This window comes from Trachemys scripta, chromosome 2, assembly GCF_013100865.1.
Source record: "Trachemys scripta elegans isolate TJP31775 chromosome 2, CAS_Tse_1.0, whole genome shotgun sequence".
Classification (NCBI taxonomy): Eukaryota; Metazoa; Chordata; order Testudines; family Emydidae; genus Trachemys; species Trachemys scripta.
In genome coordinates, this window is record NC_048299.1 from 107,262,700 (window position 1) to 107,283,038 (window position 20,339).

The window sequence follows — 20,339 nt, forward strand, 5'->3', positions numbered from 1 at the left end:
GATGCATATATATATATATGCATCCGAAGAAGTGGGCTGTAGTCCACGAAAGCTTATGCTCTAATAAATTTGTTAGTCTCTAAGGTGCCACAAGTCCTCCTGTTCTTCTTTTTGCGGATACAGACTAACACGGCTGCTACTCTGAAAACTGCAGTGCAGGCAAGCAAGCGACCCAGTGAGCTACTGCAAGGCATTGTGGGTCTCGAACTCAGGTCCGCGGGTCCCCAGGCAGCCCTAATACCACAGCCAACACCTGGCAGCTCGCGGATACCAGCAGGGAGTCTGGGCTGATGAACCCTAGCTCACCATAGGCACTGCCCACAATGGTCCCAATTGGAGGAGACTTGCAACCAGAGTCATTCTTTAAGCCAGAAGGTGGCACTGGAAGTTGTGAATCCCGGCTAGCTGCTTTATTGGCTCCTGCTGTCTTGCCTGATTCCTGAGTCATGCCTTCATGTCCTGTTTCTCCCTGCCTGTCTTGTTCCTGATTACATCCTGCTGTTACGCCCACCCCTGGCTACTGACCCTCGGCTCAATTCCTGACTCTGACTCACGGCTTGACTCCCAACTCTGTCTCTATCTCTGACCTCCAGTTCCTGACTCTTGTTCTGATCACTAGGTCCGACCACCACTGCTCTGACCACTAGGTCTGCCTGCCTATATCCCTGTTCACAACAGCTATACTGTATGTATGTGTGTGCCCAGCTTCCGAAAAAAAGAATCCCCTTTGTGTTTACACCACCTTATTCCTGTCTCCTCTTTATCACAAGAGGCATTATAGTCAGCATTATGCCAGTTCCACATAAGGAACATCTTGTTTTCCCCTTCTGACTTCATGAATCAGCCCAAAGGTTGACTGAAGCACCTGATCCCATTCAAAGGCAGTCAGGCTGCTGACTGGGGGAGAAAAGGTTCTGAAAGCTGATTTTTGGAGGTTCCTGACTATGCAAAAGGGAGAGGGAGCAACACCCTTTCCAGATTGCTGGACTCCTCCAAGCAGAAGGACAGCAATAGCAATGGCTCAATGGCTCTGACTGAAAAAAAATGCTTCCCCCTGCACATCTGCCGGTCTGAAATGAAACCAAGGAACTCCGAAGCGCTTGGGATATTTTTCAACTCACTGCTAACGTACCCAACCATGATCTCATTATATTTCATAAGCTAAGCAGTAAGGTCACTGGGAAAAGAAGCCTCCAAGGAAAACCCTGGTGCAGTGTTGGTATTTTAGCAGGTGGGACTCTTCCTTTGTGATCAGAATAGCATCACGATCAGCTCTTTGAGGTAGGAACCAGCTTTTTGTTCTGTGTTTGTACACTGCCTAGTACAACAGGATCCTGATCCATGACTGGGGCTCCCAGGTGCTATTGCATGGCAAATAATAAAAAATAATACTTGTACCATTTAGTTGTTGTAAACATTTTTTGTCACTCCTTTTTGAGTAGAGTTGCTGATTCCCTTATAATGGTTACTGTATTCCACCTAATGATGCTCCCCCATCCCACATTCCCTGAAGCCCTATCTTTCTATACCTCTGCCTCCCTTTATTTCCAGCCTACTCACTTTTAAAGTTAAACAAATCTGTTTCCTTTGACAGACAGAATATAGCCAATTTGAATTATAACCATTTAAATTCCATTGTTATGAACGATTATAACTGATGTGATGTCACATTCATTGGAGTAGGAGTTGAGAGTATCACAACAATTGCTTCTTTTTACTTAGCTTGGAATTTGAGAGTGAAAGTATTGCTCATCCAAGTGGGTGACTAACAGCAATGGCTTTAGCAAGACATTGTGCAAAGAGGCCTATACAAGCTTCTTTCTCTAATATATAAACACACACAGCCCTAAGGCACAGCACTTCAGCCTGGACCTGTTATTCTCCTGTTCTGGGTCTCTTAAATTGAGACTGTCAAATTATGCAGGGATGTGCAATATGCACAAGGAGGACCAAGAAGATATCAGCAAATTTGCATTATTTCCAAGCAAATCTTGGGTATAAAATGTAATCCATGATGGAGGACAGACTGATATTCTTGAAATTTTCATCATTTCACAATGTTTGAGTAGCCATCTAGCAAAAGGCAGGAAACTCTCCAGGCATCCAGAGATATTTATCCAAGTCCTATTATTTTTCACATAAGAGTATAAATCCTCCAGTATCTTTCCTGTACCAAACTCATTTTCTCTTGTGACCTTATTATGATTTCCAGAAGTAAATAAAGCACTTAAAACCCAGATCATATAGCTAGTAATGCAACATATTTCCTTGCGGCAGCCTTTGGGGAAAATTTGAAAACCACATACATCAACTTCTTTGGGCACTGCAACTTTGAAGAGTCTTTACAAATAATTGACAGTTTAATTACTCCTGAAAGGACAACATGATGAAAAGGCAAAGGCCCACCAAACGTATAGCTAGGAAAGCCACTGATGAGTGTCACCTCAGCTGTACTCCATTGCTACCTTAAATAATGTGTGGATCCCATTTTCGTTTGCATTTGTAGCAAACAGAACAAAATGTAGCATGAAATACGATCAAAACAAATTCTGAGATACATCTCCAATGGTGCAATATGTTCCAGTAGTTCTAGGCAAGGCTAGTTATTACAGGTCAACTTCACACCTTAGTTATTTACATTAAGATTATGTCCTAGCCCATAGACCGGCAATACACATCTCAGAGCAAAACTACATCATTGGTATGTACATTTTTTTAGAGGCAAGGGGGAGAGAAAAAAGAATAAGGTAATCTCCAGTAAAAATATTGCATAGATATAAACTTGAACAAGTTTTAATACTCTCTTTGTACCAAATTCTAGCATCATGTGCAACCCCCAATGAAGTCACTGCCATATGATCTGAATATATTCTTCTAGGTTAGAGATAAGACATCAGATTCACTCTTGTTGTAATTTCATGGACTTATGGGCCCCAAGGAGTTGGGACTGCCTATAGGGGAAGAGGAGGTGAAGTGAAAACTAATGGAGAAAATAAGCATCTGTTGTGGAAGGCACACTGGGTAAGAACACATATACCTTTCCAGCCAAGAGACAAAAACCAGTTAAGGTAATTCTAAGTTTGCTCAGGAGTCTTATTTAACGCTAAAGAAAATCAGGATTTGCTTTGGGCCAAACTGGGTATGCGTAACAATCAGAATCCTCCATCAGCTGGGCCATGAACGACTTGGTGACTCATGATATTGACAACTCCTCTGATCAATCCCTCCATTTCAACACTGAGCCATGTAAACTGTAAGGGTTTTTAATGCTGCCGGTAGCTGGTGTGACGTTGTGCAGTCTATATGGTTTTATAAAAATATGATAAGTGAATATAATGTAACTGGAATATGCTTCATGCAAAAGGTCTCTTGTAAGGTATCATTACAAAGTTTATAATCTACTGAGTGTGATCATGCTATTTGTAGAAATGTACCACTCTTGTATCTAAAACTAGAAATATGAAATATAACTCTGAGGGCCTATTGTAATTATGTAAAGTGTGGGCCATTAAGGATGGTTTGGAATCTTGATGACTCCCATTGTCTGCAGATGGCTGTATTTACCTGTGAGTCTTCCTGTATATGTGTGTGCTGGTAATGAAGACTTGCAGTGACATGTGATCATGTCACCTGAACTGGACTCCATCTTTAACCTGGTGCTTTTCCAGTGAGGGGAGGGGGGTTGGAAACCCAGAGAGACAAAGGGTTCCCGACTTATGCAAAAGATATATAAAGGGGTGGGAGAGAAGACAAAGAGGAGAGGAGCCATCATGAAGAATCCCCTAGCTATCACCTGAGCTGGAACAAGAGCTGTACCAGGGGAAAGAATTGTGCCCAGGCCTGGAAGGTGTCCAGTCTGAGAAAAAACTTACTGAAACATCTCTGAGGGTGAGATTATCTGTATTTAGTTTGATTAGACATAGTTTTGCACATTTTATTTTATTTTGCTTGGTGACTTACTTTGTTCTGTCTGTTACTACTTGGAACCACTTAAATCCTACTGTCTGTATTTAATAAAATCACTTTTTATTTAGTAATTTACTCAGAGTATGTATTAATACCTGAGGGAGCAAACAACTGTGCATATCTCTCTATCAGTGTTATAGAGGGCGAACAATTTATGAGTTGGCCCTGCATAAGCTTTATACAGGGTAAAACGGATTTATTTGGGTTTAGACCCCATTGGGAGTTGGGCATCTGAGTGCTAAAGACAAGCACACTACTGTGAGCTGTTTTCAGGTAAACCTGCAGCTTTGGGACAAGTGATTCAGACCCTGGGTCTGTGTTAGAGCCAGACAGGAGTGGCTGGCTCAGCAAGACAGGGTGCTGGAGTCCTGAGCTGGCAGGGAAAACAGAAGCAGGGGTAGTCTTTGCACATTAGATGGCAGCTCCCAAGGGGGTTTCTGTGAGCCAACCCGTCACAGCTGGTCTTTTGTATTCATGCAGCTCTTCATTGCTGGTTTCATACGGCTCCTTCTTAAATGAGCATGTGATTTGCAGTCTGTCAGCTATGAAGTGTTGGACGCCCATGAAGAAGTTTGAAGGGTGTGTTGTGAAAGAGTGCTGGTTTACTATCGCAATACAGACACTGCACTGAGTGTTCTGTGGAACCCACAGCCTAAATTTCCACAATTTGTGTGGGTTCATCACATTTTTCACCAGTTAAAGCGTGCATCTGCACACACTCAGACCTACTCCACCACACCTTGCAGCTTGATCCTCAAACTAACATTTCTGTATGGAAATATTTATCTCTTCACAGAATAAACACACTCATTCATGTTAGTTTCTTGCTGCTCCAGAACTCTAACATTTATGCAGAACTGTGAGTAATCTGTACCATAAACAGATGAGTTTTAGATCTCCAATTCAGCGTCACAGCTTTGAGAAAAGATAAAAAAGTACCATATAGGAAAGAAATAAACAGCTCTTCTTCATGACTGCAGAATGGAAATTGAGTGCAAATCTCCCCTTTCAGCTCCTATTTCAAACTGTATTGTATAATTCACCCTCACTACTTATGTTTGAAATTGCAGAGATTGGAACTACGTATTTCAGTGTTTCTAAGGCACCTGTCCCCATGGTATCTAGTTGCCATGAATATACTGATCTGAATGAATCAAAAATCAGCATTTCCATCCCCAAACTCTCTTCCCTCCGCCTTTCCTCTCTTGCATGTGCCCCCCCACCCCACCCCCACCCCATTGTCAGGAACTACTAATGAAGAGCTTTCCTGTTCTACTGACTACAGCGGGTACCTTTATGAAGGTGTCATTTTCTGATGGAACTTCAGTCTGGTATTTGAAATATTCCTTTCTTTTCAAATGGGAAATTATTACAAATATTACAAACAACAATTAAATAGTTACTCTAGATGAGTGGAAAGTTCCAGCAGTGTCCCATTAGTGCGACTGTTTCGCTGATGCTTCTGTTACTAACTGGACAATGCAGATGTCCAGAAAAATCTCCTAAAGTACAGTACATTGATGGGGAGCTCAAAAAGGTAAAGGATCTTTTAGGACTTTTTAAAACCAACCTCTGGTAGATGTCAATCTCAGACTTTTAAAAAACATTTCACTTTAGATAAAGAGTGCACGTGTTTGTACGCGAGTGAGAGAGACCAGCTCTGTTCTTTCTGCTTCTAGGATAAAGAACTTCTCACCGGCATGTGATGTTACGTAGTAAACAGAGAGAAGAGGCACATGCTGTAGATGACAAAGACAGGCTGCTCTTGCTTGAAATCTATGTATAGTGCTGTAAATTTGTCCTGTGCTTTACAGAACATAGACGAGATATATTCCCTGCCCCAAAGAGCTTACCATCAAAATAAGAGAAGACATTGGACAGCAGATCAAAAGTAGGAGGGGACTGGGGTTTGTGAATGATGATAAGGAAGGAGGTGCGACTTCCTAAAAATGTGGGATTTAAAAAGGGATTGGAAGTAGATGAGAAGGTGCGTGGCAGAGGAAGAAAGAGATATGATTTAAAGTTTACTGGACAGCCTGATAGATGGGATGAAGCCAAGAGTAAGAGTAGGAGACAGAGAGAAGTAAGACAATAGGCTTGGGAAGAGCGCAGGGAGCTGGAAGGATAAGACTGCTGTCCAAAGTGGTCTGCAATAAAGAAAAGATCACTTTTTCCCTGCCCACTTAACGGATCCTCTAGCAGTAATCTTGGTTCCCACCTCAAAGAGATTAAAGTTATCTGTAGAAAGGTGGAGAGGGGAACCATTGCTGTACACAGCACTGGTCTGGTTGGCATATTGGGTAGTCAGTCTGCACTACCCTCTTCAGAGTCACCTGACTGCTGCCCTACTTCCCTACCCCCCATTCCTTTGGGAAGGAAGAAGCAGCAAACTTGTCTCTCCCTTCTTAGGTGGGAAATTAAGTGATCAAACACTCAGCCCACTTTCCCTGCATACCAGACAGACAGCTTATTCCCCAGCAACACCACCCCTCCCCTCCATGCTGGCTTTGATCTCTAGGTGGTGGAGGATGTGCTGCTCTCTAACTCCCCCTGGATGGGTAGATTCCTCCGCTGCAGATCTTCATCCATCTATGGTGGTTACACTGCCCCATTACCATAGCATCTATTCATCTCACAATCTTTAATTATCTTCATAATACCCCAGTGCAGCAGGGAACTGAGGCAGAAAGACAGATAAAAGCAACTCAGGATGATGTAATTTGGAAAGCCTCTGGGAAGTGGGCGGGGGAGCAGATCAGAAGAGATGGAAGAAATTGCGGAACTATTAACTATGGTTTGTAACCTGTCCTTTAAATCAGCTTTTGTACCCAATGACTGGAAGATAGCTAATGCAATGCCAATATTTAAAAAGGGCTCTAGAGGTGATCCCGGCAATTACAGACTGGTAAGTCTAACATCGGTACCGGGCAAATTAGTTGAAACAATAGTAAAGAATAAAATTGTCAGAAACACAGAAGAACACAAATTGTTGGGCAAAAGTCAACATGGTTCTGTAAAGGGAAATCATGTCTATCTATTAGAGTTATTTGAAGGGGTCAACAAACCTGTGGACAAGGGGGATCCAATGGACATAGTGTACTTAGATTTCCAGAAAGCCTTTGACAAGGTCCCGCACCAAAGGCTCTTACGTAAATTAAGTTGTCATGGGATAAGAGGGAAGATCCTTTCATGGAATGAGAACTGGTTAAAAGACAGGGAACAAAGGGTAGGAATAAATGGTAAATTTTCAGAATGGAGAGGGGTAACTAGTGGTGTTCCCCAAGAGTCAATCCTAGGACCAATCCTATTCAACTTATTCATAAATGATCTGGAGAAAGGGGTAAACAGTGAGGTGGCAAAGTTTGCAGATGATACTAAACTGCTCAAGATAGTTAAGACCAAAGCAGACTGTGAAGAACTTCACAAAGATCTCACAAAACTAAGTGATTGGGCAACAAAATGGCAAATGAAATTTAATGTGGATTAATGTAAAATAATGCACATTGGAAAAATTAACACCATACAATATGATGGGGCCTAATTTAGCTACAACTGATCAGGAAAGAGATCTTGGAGTCATCGTGGATAGTTCTCTGAAGACGTCCACGCAGTGTGCAGCGGCAGTCAAAAAAGCAAACAGGATGTTAGGAATCATTTAAAAAGGGATAGAGAATAAGACGGAGAATATCTTATTGCCCTTCTATAAATCCATGGTATGCCCACATCTTGAATACTGCATACAGATGTGGTCTCCTCATCTCAAAAAAGATATACTGGCATTAGAAAAGGTTCAGAGAGGGCAACTAAAATGATTAGGGTTTTGGAATGGGTCCCATATGAGGAGAGATTAAAAAGGCTAGGACTCTTCAGCTTGGAAAAGAGGAGACTAAGGGGGGATATGATAGAGGTATATAAAATCATGAGTGGTGTGGAGAAAGTGAATAAGGAAAAGTTATTTACTTGTTCCCATAATATAAGAACTAGGGGCCACCAAATGAAATTAATGGGCAGCAGGTTTAAAACAGATAAAAGGAAGTTCTTCACCCAGTGCACAGTCAACCTGTGGAACTCCTTGCCTGAGGAGGTTGTGAAGGCTAGGACTATAACAGGGTTTAAAAGAGAACTAGATAAATTCATGGAGGTTAAGTCCATTAATGGCTATTAGCCAGGATGGGTAAGGAATGGTGTCCCTAGCCTCTGTTTGTCACAGAGTGGAGATGGTTGGCAGGAGAGAGATCACTTGATCATTACCTGTCAGGTTGCACCTTAAAGACTAACAGATTTATTTGGGCATGAGCTTTCGTGAGTAAAAACCAGTGAGGTTTTTACTCACGAAAGCTCATGCCCAAATAAATCTGTTAGTCTTTAAGGTGCCACCAGACTCCTTGTTGTTTTTGTAGATACAGACTAACACGGCTACCCCCTGATACTTGACACCTGTTAGGTTCACTCCCTCTGGGGCACCTGGCATTGGTCACTGTCGGTAGACAGAATACTAGGCTGGATGGACCTTTGTTCTGACCCAGTATGACCATACTTATGTTCTTATGACACACCTCTCCAAAGTCACACGGGGAACTGTGGCAGAGTAGAAAACTGAACTTGGGTTTCCTCAGACAAAGGCAACATCTTAATCACTGGACTATCCTTCTTAGGCAACCGTTGCTACATGACTTTCAAACTGCACTATGTCAATAGTCTCCAGCAACACAAGCTACTTCTCCCTCTGTTTGGAATTTCATATGATCTCCTCTCATGAGGCCTGGAACACAGATTAATATTTAATCCACAGTGAGTGCTAAAGTTGTTTGGGGAAATGTGTCTACATTAAGAAAAGACTAGCAGATGTACTTTGTTCTTTGATACCCGCTTACAATGTAACTACAGTAAAAGAATATAATGTTACATATATGTAAAAACAACTCAGGAAGATGTAATTTAGAAAGCCTCCAAGGAGCGGGTGGGGGAGCAGAACAGGAGAGATGGAAGAAACGTGTTTCACAAATGTTCTGTGTAGCTACAAACAATCAGAATAATGAAAAATTCTTTACTATGAATATGTCAGCACACAGTGTTAACGTGCATATAACTGCACAGTTGAACGTAACTGTAAGCACACTTGGAGAAAAGGCAAATACATGTCAGGCAACATCCTTGAGAAATAGATACAAAGGCATGGTGTATGCATGAAAAAGAATGGCAAGAATAAAGACATTCAAACAGGAAACATACTGTAATATAACATAGTTGGCATAATATCAGATTCAGAGAAGACGGAACTGTTTTTCAAAAACACATCATAAAATTTACACTGCCTGTTCTAAAAATCTCTAGCAAACTGAATAACCAAGGTTTAGCTGTCTTAAACTTCCATGGCTTTAACTGCATGAATTGCAATTTAACTGTCAGATGAAAACTCTGCCCGGGAACAACGAGAAATGTACAAAGATGGTTGTTACAAGAAAATTCTTTGGAGGGCAAGTTGACCTGACATGTTAGTATCAGAAGAAAAAACAACAACGAGGAGACAAATCAGACATCAAGAATTGTAACATTCAAAAACCAGTAGGAGAACACTTCAATCTCCCTGGACACTCAATAACAGACTTAAAAGTGGCCATTCTTCAACAAAAAGACTTCAAAAACTGACTTCAACGAGAAACCGCAGAACTGGAATTAATTTGCAAACTTGACACCATCAAATTAGGTCTGTATAAAGATTGGGAGTGGCTGGGTCACTATAAAAAATAATTTTCCCTCTGTTGATATTCACCCCTTCTTGTCAACTGTTGGAAATGGGCCACACATCCACGCTGGTTGAATTGGCCTCGTTAGCACTGACCCCCCACTTGGTAAGGCAACTCTCATCTTTTCATCTATTTATACCTGCCTACTGTATTTTCCACTCCACTCTGATGAAGTGGGTTATAGCCCATGAAAGCTTATGCCCAAATAAATTTTAGTCTCTAAGGTGCCACAAGGACTCCTCGTTGTTTTTGCTGATACAGACTAACACAGCTACCCCTCTGAAACCTGTCACCATGGAAGAAACAAAGTAATGGAAGTAGTAAAATAGTGTGTATCCAAAGGAGATTACACACACACACACACACAAAGTAACAGAAGTATCTAATGACAGGATTCAATAACCTAGATAGGATTCTCTCCCTTGTATTTCTTTTCTTTCTTTCTTGTTACGGAAGACGATATTATCCTTATTTCACTAACTACATTCCAAAAGAATTACATAGGAATAGTCTAGGTTTCAAGAAAGTTACCTTCAATAGAAGAAATAATATAATTACACTCATGTCATCTATTTGTTACATAGCTGAAAACAGTTATGTCACATGGCTATATGTTGGTATTTATGTAACACAAATCATAGATTGTGAATATGGATCTATCCATGAAAACTCTGAATTTGAAATAAGTTCATGGAATGTTAATGTTTCGAATGGATGACTGGAAAAACAAACGAGCACAAAAGTACATAGGCTAAAATTTTCACACCTGTGTGTCTAAAGAATTCTGGAATCAATATTTAGGCATCCAAATATGATGTTCACCATCTATAAATCACGGTTTCCATGCAGGGTGAGGACTAAAATACAATATTTAATCAAAAATAAAAAATAAATGCTCAGCAAAATTCCAAACTGCTCTATGAACAGAAAAACTATAGACTTTAGGGTCTGAAAGAGATGCGGGAAAGGGAATCAACCAAGCCACATTTCATCTGCTCAACTCCTGTTTTGTTCCCAGCCTTTTGGCAATGAAACATTATTAGGCCTGAAAGCTCACAGATTCAGCGGTAGCCAAAAACGCACTGATGAACAGCAGATGGTTCAGAAATAATGAACTCTGTAGACCACCCTGAAATCACAGCAAGTAGCTAGATGTTCTGATGGCCTATGGAAAGATCTAGAGCAATTTATGTCATTTTGGATACCTAAGGGAGATGAGACAACACTTCCTAAGGAAATGGTCAGACTTTGGAAAATATGGAGTGATTTCACATGAAACATTATGTCCTGACTAGCATTAGAAAGGGGAAATATAGAGGGTAAATTAAAAGGTGTACTCACCTGGGCACCCACTCTAAAAGCAGCTTCTACTTGAGCTTTAAGGATGTTACATTTCATATGATCGGGTACGGAGGAAGGTGACACTGGGGGATGAAGACTTTTTTCAGAAACTTTCTTGTCTTCACCCTGTTTACATAAAAGATAACATGGCAACATACATTAGAGAAAGAGATTATATGATTTATCACAATGATCAGGTCAAATTTTACTTTGAACAACCAGTTTTAACTCCATTTAGGAAAGTTTTCAAGTTCATAACCTGATAGAAATGCCTGACAAGACAAATTATTCAAAAGACTTAACTTTAATCTATTACCAAGATAATAAAGGCCATTGTGGGATAACACTGGCTACTAGGATAGACAGTGTGATACCACTGGCTACTAGGATAGACAGAGAGACGTAGAGCGTTAAGAAATAGGGGGAAAGAGCAAGGACCTGGAGTGGGTTGTCCCCAAGATCATTTCCAAACCTAAAATTATATTGAAAAAGCAAAATATTCCACAGAAAGGGAAATTGGGTTGTGGGAGAAAGGGACAGAGGCTCAATGCTCAGTTATATTCAAGCTCCTTTATGTCACTCTGACAGTGTAAAGGGGCCTGAAAGTGAATGCAAAATGTAATTTACATCCACTATAAGACCCCTTTACACTGCCAAAGTGGCATACAGGGACCTTAGTATAACTGAGAACAAGGCCCTCAGTCTTTGATTTCTGATTCTTCTGAATTGTTCTGTCAGAAAGAGCAGAAAAATCCAATAAGCTTAACGCTCACACTGATTCCTATTTCCACTGATTCTGAGGGTATGTCTACATGACAATTAAAAACCTGTGACCAGTCCATGCCAGCTGACCTGGGCTCAGGGGCTGTTTAATTGTGGTATAGACCTTTGGGCTTGGGCTAGAGCCCAAGCCCCAGGACCCTGCAATGTGAGTGTGACCGAATGCAACCGTGTTTTCACACCCTACACACCACTGTAATAATCTTTGTATAAAATATGTCTTGTGAAGTATCATGTGAAAACTAATAACTTGCTGGTCAGTTCTGGTGAAATGTATGTAAAGATATGAACATAAGCTGAAATTATACTTGAAATGTATTTGCCAGACAAGTCTGGGGAAGAGGTAAACCTGTTTCTCAAAGACAAAGAACAAACTGATGTCTCTAGCCAGGTGTCATTAAAGTTGGTTGACAATCACAGGTCAAGTGGCCAGTCTTTGGCAGCGAAGGTGGGGGTGGGAGGCAGGAACGGATCAATTTGCATTTTAACATCAACATGGAACCTTTTCTCCCACAAGACTGCTTGCCTCCATTCTCACAGCTGGAAGGAACTTTATCTAGGAGTAACCTACAGGGAAATGCATTTAAAAGGTTGACTGGACTATAATAGGACTCTGGGTATTTTCTCTCTCTGCTGAGAAGACAAAGAAACCAGGCCTTTGGACGTTCTGACCCGAGAATTTGGTCAGCCCTGTTGCTGGGAACGTTTGGTAAGAATTTCACCTTGAACCAAGTTTAGTGTGTTAAGTTTCAACACTAGAAAGCATTTTATTTTTATTTCTCTGGTAACCATTTCTGACTTTAATGTCTTATACTTGTACTCACTTAAAACCTCTCTCTTTGTTGTTAAATAAACTTGTTTTATTCTTAAATCAAAATTAATCCAGTGTTGTGTTTAAACTGAATTGTTTGGTAACTCGAATTAAAGTAGCAACTGGTCGTACATTGACCCCTTACAGGAGCAACAGACCTCTAATATCTGGACCATCCAGGAGAGGGCTGGACAATGCAGACCACATGATTTTGGGGGAAAATCTGGGATTGGGCATGTGTTGGGGAGTCACCCTGCAAGTGGTAACTGAGTCTGGTGGAAGCCAGAGTGTGCAGGCAGGCTGCAGTTATGTGTGACCTGCATGTTGTTTGGGTGCTACAGCAGCAAAGCACTGTGAGGCACCCAAGGTTGCAGGGCAGGTGGGGACACAACCCCTCACTGGATTGCGTCCCGGAATGTGATAGTGGGAGAGTCCCAGAGTGCAAGCTGCATCCCAACCCAGAATGTCCACACTGCAATTACATAGCCCCTTAGCCCAAGCCCTGCGAGCCCAACTCAGCTGGCAGGGGCCAGCCGCAGGTTTCTAACTGCAGCATAGACATACAGGACAGGACCCATAGGGTAACTCCTCTTTGCATAAAGAAGAGTAATTCTCCAGCTCTGGATCTGATAAATCCACAGCAGGACAGGTTCTGCTGACAGAAATAATTTGATGTCCTATTCAAAAGTGACCTAAAGATTTTTTTGCCTGGAATAAACTTTAGAAGAAAGCAAACAAGAACCAGCAGAAGTTCCCATATACAAACACTTCAGTGGCAGAAATCAAGAGGAGCCAGTCTCTCTCCTAATATAAGCAATACTCAATTTAAAGCAATTGAGCAGGGATGGGGCCAGTCTTGTAAACACAGGCCCTTAAATCAGGAGGCCATGATTAATTACATGTTTTAAGGGAAAAATCAGACAATGGAATAGCAAGGGTTCACTCAGAGTTCCCCTCATCTTGCTGAAAACAAGATGTGAGTGGTGACCCCAGTTTTTCATTGTTTTGACCACTGCATAGTCATTTACGCCTGTGCAGACTGAGTGTGAAATGCTACCACCCTCATTTGATTGTCTTTCACAGAATCATAGAATATCAGGGTTGGAAGGGACCTCAGGAGGTCATCTAGTCCAACCCCCTGCTCAAAGTAGGACCAACACCAACTAAATAATCCCAGCCAGGGCTTTGTCAAGCCTGACCTTAAAAAACTCTATGGAAGAAGATTCCACCACCTCTCTAGGTAACCCATTCCAGTGCTTCACCACCCTCCTAGTAAAGAAGTTTTTCCTAATATCCAACCTAAACCTCCCCCACTGCAACTGGAGACCATTACTCCTTGTTGTGTCATCTGCTACCACTGAGAACAGTTTAGATCCATCCTCTTTGGAAACCCCTTTCAGGTAGTTGAAACCAGCTATCAAATCCTCCCTCCCCCATTCTTCTCTTCCACAGACTAAATAATCCCAGTTCCCTCAGCCCCTCCTCATAAGTCATATGCTTCAGCCCCCTAATCATTTTTGTTGCCCTCTGCTGGAGTCGTTCCAATTTTTCCACATCCTTCTTGTAGTGTTGGGCCCAAAACTGGACACAGTACTCCAGATGAGTCCTCACCAATGTCGAATAGAGGGGAATGATCATGTCCCTCAATCTGCTGGCAATGCTCCTACTTATACAGCCCAAAATGCCATTAGCCTTCTTGGCAACAATGGCACACTGTTGACTCCTTCTCGTCCACTGTAACCCCTAGGTCCTTTTCTGCAGAACTGCTGCCTAGCCACTCGGTTCCTAGTCTGTAGCAGTGCATGGGATTCTTCCATCCTAAGTGCAGGACTCTGCACTTGTCCTTGTTGAACCTCATCAGATTTCTTTTGGCCCAATCCTCTAATTTGTCTAGGTCCATCTGTATCCTATCCCTACCCTCCAGCATATCTACCACTCTTCCCAGTTTAGTGTCATCTGCAAACTTGCTGAGGGTACAATCCACGCCATCCTCCATATCATTAATGAAGATATTGAACAAAACCGGCCCCAGGACCAACCCTTGGGGCACTCCGCTTGATACCGGCTGCCAACTAGACATGGAGCCATTGATCACTACCCGTTGAGCCCGACGATCTAGCCAGCTTTCTATCCACCTTATAGTTCATTCATCCAGCTCATACTTCTTTAACTTACCGGCAAGAATACTGTGGGAGACCGTATCAAAAGCTTTGCTAGTCAAGGAATAACATGTCCACTGCTTTCTCCTCATCCACAGAGCCAGTTATCTCATCGTAGAAGGCAAGTAGGTTAGTTAGGCATGACTTGCCCTTGGTGAATCCATGCTGGCTGTTCCTGATCACTTTTCTCTCCTTGAAGTGCTTAAAAATTGATTCCTTGAGGTTCTGTTCCAAGATTTTTCCAAGGACTGAGGTGAGGCTGACTGGCCTGTAGTTCCCCAGATCCTCCTCCTTCCCTTTTTTAAAGATGGGCACTACATTAACCCTTTTCCAGTCATCCGGGACCTCCCCCGATTGCCATGAGTTTTCAAAGATAATGGCCAATGGCTCTGCAATCACATCCGCCAACTCCTTTAGCACCCTTGGATGCAGTGCATCTGGTCCCATTGACTTGTGCTAGTCCAGCTTTTCTAAATAGTCCTGAACCACTTCTTTCTCCACAGAGGGATAGTCACCTCCTCCCCATACTGTGCTGCCCAGTGTAGTAGTCTGGGAACTGACCTTGTTCGTGAAAACGGAGGCAAAAAAAGCACTGAGTACATTAGCTTTTTTCACATCCTCTGTCACTAGGTTGCCTCCCCTATTCAGTAAGGGGCCCATACGTTCCCTGATCTTCTTCTTGTTGCTAACATACCTGTAGAAACCCTTCTTGTTACTCTTAACATCCCTTGCTAGCTGCAACTCCAAGTGTGATTTGACCTTCCTGATTTCACTCCTGCATGCCTGAGCAATATTTTTATACTCCTCCGTGGTCATTTGTCCAATCTTCCACTTCTTGTAAGCTTCTTTTTCGTGTTTAAGATCAGAGCTTTGGAGCAGAGCTCAGAGCTGGAGCGCAGAGCAGCTCTGGAGTAGTGGAGCTGCAGGTTTTTGCCTGCACAGCTCCAAAGCCCTGTTTAAGATCAGCAAGGATTTCACTGTTAAGCCAAGCTGGTCGTCTGCCATGTTTACTATTCTTTCTATACATTGGGATGGTTTGTTCCTGCAACCTCAATAAGGATTCTTTAAAATACAGCCAGCTCTCCTGGACTCCTTTCCCCCTCATGTTATTCTTCCAGGGGATCCTGCCCATCAGTTCCCTGAGGGAGTCAAAGTCTGCTTTTCTGAAGTCCAGGGTCTGTAATCTGCTGCTCTCTTTTCTTCCTTGTGTCAGGATCCTGAACTTGACCATCTCGTGGTCACTGCCTCCCAGGTTCCCATCCACTTTTGCTTCCCCTACTAATTCTTCCCTGTTTATGAGCAGCAGGTCAAGAAGAGCTCTGCCCCTAGTTGGTTCCTCCAGCACTTGCACCAGGAAATTGTCCCCTACCCTTTCCAAAAACTTCCTGGAATGTCTGTGCATGGACTGTATTGCTCTCCCAGCAGATATCAGGGTGATTGAAGTCCCCCATGAGAACCAAGGGCTGTGATCTAGTAACTTCTGCTAGTTGCCTGAAGAAAGCCTCGTCCACTTCATCTCCCTGGTCTGGTGGTCTATAGCAGACTCCCACCACGACATCATCCTTGTTCCTCACACTTCTAAACTTAATCCAGAGACTCTCAGGTTTTTCTGCAGTTTCATATCAGAGCTCTGAGCAGTCATACTGTTCTCAATACAACTCCCCCACCTTTTCTGCCCTGCCTGTCCTTCCCAAACAGTTTATATTCATCCATGACAGTACTCCAGTCATGTGAGTTATCCCACCAAATCTCTGTTATTCCAATCACATCATAATTCCTTGACTGTGCCAGGACTTCCAGTTCTCCTTGCTTGTTTCCCAGGCTTCTTGCATTTGTGTATAGGCACTTAAGATAACTTGCTGATTGTCCTGGTTTCTCAGTATGAGGCAGGAGTCCTCCCCTCTTGTACTCTCCTGCTTGTGCTTCCTCCTGGTATCCCACTTCCCCACGTACACTCAGGGCTTTGGTCTCCTTTCCCCAGTGAACCTAGTTTAAAGCCCTCCTCACTAGGTTAGCCAGCCTGCTTGCGAAGATGCTCTTCGTTAGGTGGATCCCGTCTCTGCCTAGCACTCCTCCTTCTTGGAACACCATCCCATGGTCAAAGAATCCAAAGCCTTCTCTCCCACACCACCTGCGTAGCCATTAGTTGATTTCCACAATTCAACGGTTTCTCCTGGGCCTTTTCCTTCCACAGGGAGGATGGATGAGAACACCACTTGCGTCTCAAACTCCTTTATCCTTCTTCCCAGAGCCACGTAGTCTGCAGTGATCCGCTCAAGTCATTCTTGGCAGTATCATTCACACCAACTTTATACTGCCTTCGTCCATGTGTACAAAATTTATACGGTACAAGGCAGTAGTGAATCAAGCCCAGTGTATGTCCTTAGTTCACCTTTGGCAAGTGTATTCTGAGATGCAGCAGGGAATTTTATACATAACTGAAACTACCCAGCCCTTAGCCTCAAAAGTCTTTTTGGTCATTTATTTCACCGGGACCTATGCCCCCCTCCAGTTTGTGGCCACCAACACCTTGCTTGCTCACTTCATCGATCCAAAAACAGTCACATACAATATGGGAGGTCAAGAATCTGGAGAAACTTTCTAGGAGCAGAACAACTCAACCTTGTGATTATATTGCCGTATGCAACTATTTTGTGAGTACCCAGAAAGAGGCTTCAGACTGTGCTGAACTCCATTGAAATGGCATAATATTGGTGGTGCAGTTGCCTTGTGAACCTAAGCTACTGTGGTTTCCAGCTACGCTTTTAAACAACTTGACTGAATATCATAATTTAATCCACCCTGGTTTGTTTATTGATTGATTTATTGTATTTGGCATGAATGTTAATCAATCTTGCACCTCTATTTTCTGAGCCATATCTACAATTGTTAATGGAAAAATACTTGCACATTTTACTTTGTCCCTTTGGCTTTTATCCCATGAAAAAATACCTGAAAACAAAACAAAACAAAATACTGTTTCTAGCTGGCGCAACATACTGAATTGAAGTTATCTATTGAACTTCAAACACAAATGTAATACAGGAGACAGGAATTCTAACAACCACTACAAAAAAAAATCCATCTGAAACACTCACTCACTGACATGGCTTTGCTGAGCTTCCAACTGACGCTCCTCAGTGGAGATACCATATAGGTAATTTGGACAGACAAAATTAATGAGGAAAGTGCAAACCCCTGATCAGCCAATTGTCTCATTAAGCAGATTTTCATTGCCTGAAGATGTTTTAAATGCTGCTATAATCCGCAAGTTTACTCATATGCATACTGCTCTCTAAAGGGAATACAAGCAGCACACTGTAATACAATGACAGTTCTAAAAGGCATGTTAAAACCAATCTTTGTTTTAGGCCTTGAAACTAATTAGATGACATTATGATTTCAGTCACATTAGATTTACCCATTGTATTTCACTGTACAAACAAGGGGGAATGATACTTAAAGACCCAGCTGGCTTTTTTTTTTTTTTTTTTTTTTTACATTCAACACATTACCACTCTCCGCAGTTCAGTAGCCAGTAGCTGCATCTGCATTCCCCAATGTAATCCTTACAGAGACAGGATTGTGGCCTGCTCTTCTGTCCCTGTGCAAGCTACCTGCATCGTGGGTCAAAGCAGCAGTGGGAAAGCAGCGTTTCCTGGGTATGTCTACACTGCAATGAAAAACCCAAGTCTCAAAGCCTGGGTCAGCAGACTCAGGCTCTAGCAGGCACAAACTGGAATAACTCTAAATTTTGATAGCCCTCACAGGGACTCAGAGCCTGGGCTCCAACCCGAGCCTGAATATCTGCACTGCAATTTTTACAGCCCACAGCCTGAACCCCCCTGTCAGCCTGAGTCAGCTGATCTGGGCCAGCTGCCACCATTCCAATGGTCTCTTACTGCAGTGTAGACATACACTGTGGGGCCGCTAATCACTCTTTGTGCAGATGGGCAGAAGTGGGGAATGGGTAGAGTCTTGGCTCTGCCCTCCTCACATCACTCATTCCCAACATACTCGTCAGCAAAACTGACCTGGGGCAAAGGAGGAAGTAACCTGCTACTGCTATAGAAGTAGTTAGAACAAGGGGGAATTCTGGCTGGTCTACCCTTGGGACGTACAGTTGTGCACTACCCCTTTATTTAGGTCAGCTAATGGTACAATCTAACCCGTAACTGCTGACTTCAAAATACATTCTGAAACTTAGAAGTTGTCCGTCAATCCACAGGAGTGATGACAGATCTTTCTGCTACAAAACAGTACCTTCCATACTAACAATTCCTGTAGTCAGTAGTTGTTTAGCCAAAAATATTATATAAATGAAATATGGTATCAAAGAATTGCCTCCTTGTACCTCCATGCTGCAAATGGATACATTTCATTGTAACAAGGTATCCTCTCAGATAATAACTTCAGATTATAATGCTCTCAGGCATCTGTTTCAATTCATAATGGTTCTTTCAGGATGCATCAAAGGAAACGGAAGCTCAGTAGACTTCCATTCTCCGCTAAGCATCGTTCAAGCCTAATGTACTTAATTAAAACAATGATGCCTGGTAGCAAAACAAGGGAAGGAGACTAATGGAACAATCAGCGTTTTGTTATTATTGGAATACTTTTCCATTGCTTTTCCTCTTTTCATACTCGTGAAATTCTGGCTGCAATGAAGTCAATGGTTGTTTTGCCGTTGACATCAATGGGTACATCTATATTGTGATAAAAGACCCATGGCATGGCTGCAACTGGCTTGGGTCAGCTGACTTGGTCTCACAGGGCTTGGGTAGCAGGGCCATGAAATTGCAGTATAGACATTCAGGCTCTGGGACCTTCCCCCCATCGGGTCTCAGAGCTCAGGCTCCAGCCCAAGCCCAAACATCTACTCGGTAATTTTATAGTGCTGCAGACCAAGCCCCACGAGACCAAGTCAGCTTATCTGAGCCAGCTTCAGATCTTTTATCGCAGTGTAGATGTACCCAACTGTTGGCTGGGCTTGACATGAATAATTGGCATGAGTGAGGCCTCATTTCTTGGGAGATAGGATTAGGGGGGTAAATGGATTTGCAGGCTGGAAACAAACCATCTGTACTAGATAAGATAAGGGGGAACACCCAGGGAACCATTTACAATGGACAAGATAACAATGAATAAAATAAGCCTGGAACATAAGATGAGGTAAAGAGTAAATCGTGCACACACCGTGTGCTGTACATGGATTGGTTCCTAGAAAGTGACCATGCCAGTCCCCAAACATGTGATGTAATGTATAGTAAATGCAAGGTATTGTACAATTATATATAAAAGAAGAGGTTTGCTGTGTAACTTGGGATGTGTGGTATGCCCTATACTCACCCTGTACATTAGAGTCTGAACAACCTCAGTGTAGCATTGCTGCATGCCAAATAAAGGAATCTGAGTGACATGACTTGAGTTGAACTGAGTTCTTGGGGAACTGAATGGAAGAGTAGGGTTACCATATGTCCGGATTTTCCCGGACATGTCCGGCTTTTGGGGGCTCAAATCCCCGTCCGGGGGGAA

General features: G+C 42.6%; 1 protein-coding gene across 2 annotated transcripts in view; it reads right to left on the reverse strand.

The window, feature by feature from the left end:
* The window catches only part of EPB41L4B (erythrocyte membrane protein band 4.1 like 4B), a 258,354-nt gene that overhangs the window by 73,017 nt on the left and 164,998 nt on the right, over positions 1-20,339 (reverse strand). For both annotated transcript variants that reach the window (XM_034761377.1, XM_034761376.1), the window contains exon 18: positions 11,055-11,180. In XM_034761377.1, the coding sequence (XP_034617268.1) occupies positions 11,055-11,180 (126 nt within the window). The remainder of the gene's footprint in view (positions 1-11,054; positions 11,181-20,339) is intronic.